Here is an 8037-nt window from a genome sequence, read left to right as displayed (position 1 = left end):
CCCGCCATCTAAAAACACCATCATCTCAAGGGAACCAAAGCCCCCCCCCCCCCCAAAAAAAAACGAACAAGCGCTAATTGCACACAAAAATTAAATAAAATAATATAAATGTAGGTATATTTATTTAGATTTAAAATAAATAAATAAGAATAAAAAGATATTTGAATAAAATTATTCAATTATGGATATATTCTTTATTAAAAAACAACAACTTCAGCATTGATAGGAATAAAACAAAATAAAAAACGAAATATTTATAGATGTGTGTATGCATGGATATATTCGAATCAACTTTTAATATACCCTGTGTGTATACGCGTGCTAAGAAGTGAGGGTTTTCAACAAATTGACTGAATCTGAGAACATATGAAAATTCATGAGTAATTTTTTTTCGGAAAAAGTCAATGTTTTAAATAATAATAATAATAATAATAATAATAATAATAATAATAATAATAATAATAATAATAATAATAAAGAAATCGTTAAATTAAATAAAAGAAAATATATGAAATGATTCATGCAAATACTTACAAATAGTGTAGGACCTTCGCATAGTTTAAATGTATGATGTGCGAATTTTATAGCAACCATCTTAATATAGAAAACACGATCATGTATGTATCTGCTTTCAACTTTAACAGCAAAGGGATTTTTTCCGGTACTTCTTGCCATGGTATACTTGCAATTACTTCTGAAATGTATCCATTGTCCATCGAATGTTTTGTAATGAGAATTACCGAAAAGGCTGCACTCGCAATTTTCATGAACTTTATAGGAAGAAGATTTTAAATGAAAACAATTATTTTAGACAGTTTTAATGGTATTCTTTTTCTATTTCTATTTAGGTTCAGAGTACATATCATAATGCAAGCATTATAAAATTCTATTTATGTGTAGTTGTGAAAATTATAATTTTGTTTTGATTTACTAATATCATAGAGACAACGGGCGAAGATAACTATTCCACAAATCTAAATTCTTATATTGCTATCTAAATCGCCGAGTACTAATCTCATGACAGATAATATTTACATTGATTTTGCGAAACAATTTTATTATAACCAAACTATAAGTCCAGTCGACTGTTTATCTTATATACAAAATAATGTCAATTTTCCTCCGTATTTTTGTGATCAATAATTATTTTACTACACGTTACATAAAATGTATCTCTTCAGAGGTATAAGGCCAATATTGGGTTGTGTTAAGAAAATTTAATTTCCAATTGATTTAATTGAATTTCATGATTAATCCGATCAACAGTAATGCTTTCATTACCTATATTCTAGCAGGTCAGAAAAAGCTTATTAGATATATTATCTGTGTTAAAATTTTGATCATACAGATTACAAATAAAAGTATACAGAAATATAGCTTTCATATCAATTAGAATCTTACCTCATGTTTGAAAAATATAACAAAGCAACTGGTCCTGACACTATACCAGTTAAAAAGCTACAACTGGAACTAGCACTCATTCTTGAAAATTTGTTCAATATATACCTAAATGAAACTGCTTCAGAACACTTTGGAAAACCTCCTTAGTCTACTAAGCATCTCAGTACAGACCAATTAGTCTCCTACTTGAATCCATACTATTAGGTTGAGAAGAAAGTGCTTGCGGAAAATTTAATTTTGATTTCAAATGATGTATTTTCAAGTAAGTTTTCGTTATAATACATTTACTTTATATATCATTTTAAAAGCATTTTTCGATTTATCTAATCGTTTAAATTCCAATCGTTTTAAAACAATTATGTCTTCGTTCCAGAAGGTTGAATAAAAGATGGAAAAAAGCAAATTCTCACAATTTTCTCATTTCAATTCAAGCTAGGCCGAAAAGCTGTTGAAACACTAACGATATCAACGAAGCGTTTGATCCAGGAACCACTACTAAACACACAGCACAATGGTGGTTTAAGAACTTTCGTGGCAGCGACGAGAATCTTGAAGACGATGAGCATACTGATCGGCCATCGAATGTTGACAACGATCAATTAAGAGCTTTAGTCGAAGCCAATCCACGCACAACTGTTCGAAAACTTGTTTCTGAATTAGACGTTACGTATACGACAGTTTCCAACCACTTGAGAGAGATTGGCAAGACAAAACTTGATAAATGAGTGCCTCATGAATTTAACGGCAACCAAATGAATAACCGTTATGAACTGTCATCTTCCCTTTTATGCAACAAGAACGACCCGTTTCTTGACTGGGTTGTAACTTGCGATGAAAAGTGAGTTTTTTTCGAAAACCGGCGACGCTTAGCTCAGTTGTAAGACACTGACGAAGCTCCATGACACTTCCCAAAGCCAGAGTTGCACCAAAAGAAGGTCATACTGACTGTTTGGTCGTCCATGACCGGTCTCATCTATTACAGTTTTTGAATGTAAGTGAAACCATTACATCAGAGAAGTACTGTCAGCAAACGGATGGAATGTATTAAAAACTTCGACAACAACATCCAGCATTAATCAATAAAAAAAGGCCCAATTCTTCTCCACAATGTTCAACCGCACGTTGCTAAACCGCCCCTGCAGAAGTTGAAACTCTGTCCCATCAGCCATACTCTCCAGACCTCTCACCTACTGACTACTACTTTTTCAAGCATCTCGACAACTTTCTACGTCAGAAATGCTTAAAAAACCTAAGTGATATCAAAAACGCCTTCAGTACCACTAGAACGCAAGATTTATTATGTTACTAGCATAAATACATTTGTTTTGCGTTGGTAAAAATGTGTTGATTTTAATGGTGCTTATTAGAATCAACACACTTTGGCCAACGCAAAACAAGTGTATTTATGCCAGTAACGTAATAAATCCGAATTTAAAAGTTAAAAACCGCAAAATCTTTCTCGTCAACCTGATAAATGGAGCAATTATCAACCACCTCGACAAAAACAATCTACTCAGCAATAAGCAATGTTGCTTCTGTTGCCAAATCTAGGCAGGAACTGTACCCTCTCCTGCCTTGACAATTCAAAACTGGTTTCAGCACTCAGTAGGCGATGCCCTTTTATCACCCCTGCACCCTCTTTTGCACTAAGAGACGTTGCGAGCCTGTCCCTGCTTTACCGTTATTTTCACGGCAAGTGCTCGCCTGAGCTTCATTCAATAGTCCCACTGCCAAACTTCTACAAAAAAAAGCGCTCGTCAATCTTTAACCACTACCAACGATTCCCCCTACTCTCTATTAGTGCTTAAATCAAAACGCAAATTGCACAAACACAGTTTCTTTCCTAGAACTGCTTGCTTGTGGAACTCTGTTCATTTACCTGATTACAATATGGTCGTCTTTAAATCTAATGTGAACAAGTTCTTGCTATCCCACCCCATAAATAGTTAAATAATGTCCAATTCCCATCCAAAACGATCACTGAGCTGTTGTCTCACTGACCACATTACACCCATTAAGCTTTATCCTTGAGTGGCTTCCGGACTTTAATAAGTGGTGACTCATTTGTGAAATAAAATCTTCACTGGTTTATTTGGTTTTTCGTATTTATTCAAATACAATTAGATACATCACAATAAATCTCGTTGAATTTTATATTTAATCTGATAAACAGTTTTGTGTTGATTACTTATACCATCGAGGGAGTAGGAGAAGATAACCTTCTCTTATTAGTATACTAAGAGTTTTACTACAATTGCATGAAGATTATTTTGTTTTTGTTGAATATGAGAATGAATTCATTAGCGTCGTAGTCACGAGTATATATGTTTGTTAGTTTCTACTTGTTTAGGGATTACATATGCCTACATTTATTTTACAAATGAATTCGATTATAATGGGCATTTTGAATATACATATTTTATATTTACCTTTAACAAATTTCATTTTTTTTAGTAATTGTCTGTATTTTTGAGATGAGGTGTTTTCATTGATTGAGATTGTCGGACTGACTTCCTCATCTTGGTTGTTATAGTCACAACGTTTCGACCGTTTTGCCCTCCGGCCTTCATCAGGTGTTTTGTATCGAATTGGGGAACCGTTTGTTAGGAGTCTCGAACCCAACCCTTTATTATTATTACGGGGGTACCGTGTTCGGACTCCAGCTAGGCTCTGGGACATACTTGCTGATTCTCTGTTTTGAATGTTACTTTTTACTGCATTCGTTCAGGATTGAACTCAGCACCTTTTGGTAACTGTAAACTTTGATACAACGTCTAGGACAACTCGGCCATATGTCACTAGGACACCTGATGAAGGCCGGAGGGCAAAACGGCCGAAACGTTGTGACGATAACAACCAAAATGAGGAAGTAAGTCCGACAATCTCATTCATTTTTTTATTTATTCAAATTATATTTGACTTTCTAAAATAATTAAAACATTTCAAAACATTAAATGACACTTGAAAACATGAAATGTACTAAACAGTAGTCTCTCTCACACGTATATATATATATATATATATATATATATATATATATATATATATATATATATATATACTTAAGAATAGTGTAATGCAATAGATCTACTGGTATGGAAATCTGGTGATTATCGGTCTTACAAAATATTATTGGCTGTAATATTTTATAAAGACAATCCCAGCTAAATAAAAAAAATGCTCAATTGTTTAGTGCAGTTAATACTTTTAAGCGTCATTTAAATATCTACAGACTATATCAAGGAGATGATTGATCGAAATGTTATGCTATTGCCCCTGCTAAAACATCTGATAATACTGATAGGAAGTAAAGTGTCAGAAACGATTATTGTACTTCTATTGGAAGGGCTTTTTACTAAAAAGACTTATGATCGACTAAGATCTTCTGATTCGCAGTAACCAAGATTATATGGCCTACAAAAATACATTAGAAAAAGACCCAATCAATCCATAGTATAATGATAAGTATTTCTAAATCCAATCACTTCTAGAAATTCTGCAATCGTTGTTCAGAAGACATTTAAACGAGCCATGGATTATGTTTGATTTATATTCTAAACTTTAAAGACTCCTCAACTCTATTAAACTATAGTCGTAAATTAGCAAACAACTGTATACACAAAATAAACGTTACTTTAAGATAACGATATATACGAAAAATTAAATAATTAAATGGAAACTGAACAAAACTAACACCTAAAATAGAAATAGAAAAAGTACTGCAAGTATGCACGTATTAAAATAAGATCACCTATTAATTTAACACATTCATAAAAATTAGTGCGTCATCACTATACAAATAAGAACAAAAGAAGAGGAAGTAAAAGTCAGTGGAAATTCGGTTTAAGAGAACCTCTCCCATTGGCTAGTAGAAATATTAATCAGTGGGAGGGAATAATAATGGATTTGATTTGTTAGCTAGCTAGCTTAAACACGATGTGTATATATTAAAATACCCGATAACATATGCATAGTATCCTGATGATTCTCTACGGATATAAAACATGGAAGCATGTTCGTAGCTTAATTGCGATAAATATTTCTTCATAAATTACTCTCTCTCTCTCTCTCTCTCTCTCTCTCTATATATATATATATATATATATATATATATATAAAGTGACCTTGTCAGTCTGTCTGTCTGTCTGTGCGAAGATCGGTATTTACAGGTGGTCAGCTAGTTCCATACACCAACAGACAAGGTCACTTTATTATAAAAAAAGTGACCTTGTCTGTCGGCGTATCAAACTACTTTATCAATTGTTGGTCTACAGACTTCAAACTTGATGTATAAGAAATGCGGACCCATAGAACAAATTTAATTTGGTTTTCGTCTGTAAAACTAGCTGCTAAGGGGCCAAAATAAAAAAAAATTGGAATTTAGATGGCATGAGTTGATTAAAAGTGCTTCTCTACGCATGTACATATCTACAGTTATACGTTAATGTTGGTTTATCTTTAAAGTTCTCTTTGTGGCGCAGATAGTAATGAATAAGGCTGGAGAGCTACATGCTTTGGTTTCGATTCTAGCTGATGGCACCAAAGTCATATTTGAAATCATTAATATATATTGGATACGATATAAAAATAGAGTATTGGCTCTATAATAATAAATATGAAATCTAAATAAATTAAAATATCATATTCAAGTGTATTTTACGACCGGACCACACTGGGCGGCCTTTACTATATATTGGGTACAATATAATAATTAATAGAATATTGACTCTATAATAATGAATATGAAATCTGCATACATTAAAATATCATATTTAAGCATATTTTACGACTGGGCAAGGACGGGTTGCCTGCTTGTATATATATATATATATATATATATATATATATATATATATATATATATATATATATATATATATATATTCTGCACTAATGATTCTGGAAGGGATGAAACACTAGTGTCTGTTGGTATTTAACAATTATTATAGTAATAATTTCTACCCCTTTAAGAACTCGGTTCTTATTGTTAAGTACTTTAAAGTTGAAACGCTGGTCACTTAAATTCGCATGCACAGATCATGATGATATAATCATTAGACCATTCTGGACGGACGTCTCGACATTTTTAAAAATAAATGTTTAAATTTCAACGATATTTCTTTCGGTTAAGGTTGGCCGTATGGTTTGTTCCTTGCTAATGGAGTCAGAGATGGCTTCGTGGCTGGGTTCGAACATCTTGACTGGCAGTAACCGTGACACCCTGCTCTGATAATTACCGAGAGGATGAAACACTAGTGTCTATAGGTATTTAAAAATTATTATAGTAATTATATATATATATATATATATATATATATATATATATATATATATATATATATATATATATATATATACACTGCGTATCAAATTATTAACGAGTTTACATTTTTTAAGAAATATTTAAGGAACGAGTGAATAAAAATCCATGAAACTTTGAGAAAATGCTTACAATACTATTCAACTACTCCAGTTAGAAAATAAAAGTATTTCAATGAGTATTAGCGAAACTATGACAGAAGATAGGAATATCTGTTGATTTCAGTGTGTCAAGTTATTAACGAGGTTGAGAAAAATACACAATATACCCATAACTTGTTTATTGAAATAATTTTCAAACATTAAATGAACTAGGAAAAATGCTTAGAACACAATAACTACATAGGAATTACTACGTCGACATAATTATTTTTATATGAATGACTTGTAAAAGCCGTTGGTCCACAGAATTAGTCAAATTTGTGATTTCGTCAACAGTTATTCCTCGCGATACCTCTTAGAGAGCATCCCACAACTCAGCTTTGCTCTTCAATTGGCATCCACTTGCATAGAGGCGTTGCTTCATGATACTCCAAAGGTTCTCAATTGGTTTAAAATCTGGTGAATTCGCAGGCCACCCCATCTTCCGTAGCCCGGAGAACCCCAGTTGGTGCAAATACTCTTTGCTTTTGTTTGCTGCATGCGAGAGAGCATTATTCTGTATAAAAATAATGGTTTTTCGGAACGTCAAACTTTACTTCTTTAGCTATGGTTCAAAGTGCTCCTTCAGAAAAGCTATGTAAGCATTTGACGTCATTTTTATGCCTTCTGAGACGCCTTCTGAGACTCCCCATGGGCCAACTAATGTACCATCCGATAATCCCAGCCCAAATCATTATCCCATCACTACCTTGTTGGCGCCTTAAACACTGATGACGATGTCGTCTATCTAGGACACATCCCTTGCTCCAGCCATCTGGGCAATCAAGAGTGACACGCACTTCATCCGTGAACAAAACTTTGGAAAATCCGTTTTCATGTTGTCTTCTTCCCATTTCAATCGGTTTTGTACGTAACGGTGCTTTAATGGAGGCTTTGTCACAGGTTTAACAGACTTTGCCACTTCCTTCAAAAGGCAACATCGAGTATTTTTTGAAACATTCTTCAATCCGACTTCTCTTCTTGTCTACCCAGGGTCCTTAACAACTTCACGTTTAATTTGGAGTAGAGAACGGCGTGAAACAACTCTAGATTTACCTTTATCAGCTCTCTTATGTACCTTTGTAGGGTCCTTGACAAAGTTATTCACAGTTTGATGGTACCTTGCTATCATTTTCGATATTTCGAGGGTAGTTTTACATTTTGCTAGCTGTTCTG

The 8037-nt window shown here is 33.2% G+C and overlaps 1 protein-coding gene across 1 annotated transcript in view; it reads right to left on the bottom strand.

Annotated features, from left to right (window-relative positions):
- Positions 1 to 8037, bottom strand: part of LOC145245705 (zonadhesin-like) — a 116163-nt gene that overhangs the window by 65076 nt on the left and 43050 nt on the right. The window contains exon 7 of the mRNA XM_080107244.1: positions 535 to 770. Coding sequence (XP_079963370.1) covers positions 535 to 770 — 236 coding nt within the window. The remainder of the gene's footprint in view (positions 1 to 534; positions 771 to 8037) is intronic.

The sequence above is a fragment of the Euprymna scolopes genome, chromosome 23 (assembly GCF_053919585.1).
Source record: "Euprymna scolopes isolate OS-2025 chromosome 23, ASM5391958v1, whole genome shotgun sequence".
Classification (NCBI taxonomy): Eukaryota; Metazoa; Mollusca; class Cephalopoda; order Sepiida; family Sepiolidae; genus Euprymna; species Euprymna scolopes.
Note: the sequence above shows the minus strand (reverse complement) of the source record. Positions and strands in the feature narration are given on the sequence as shown.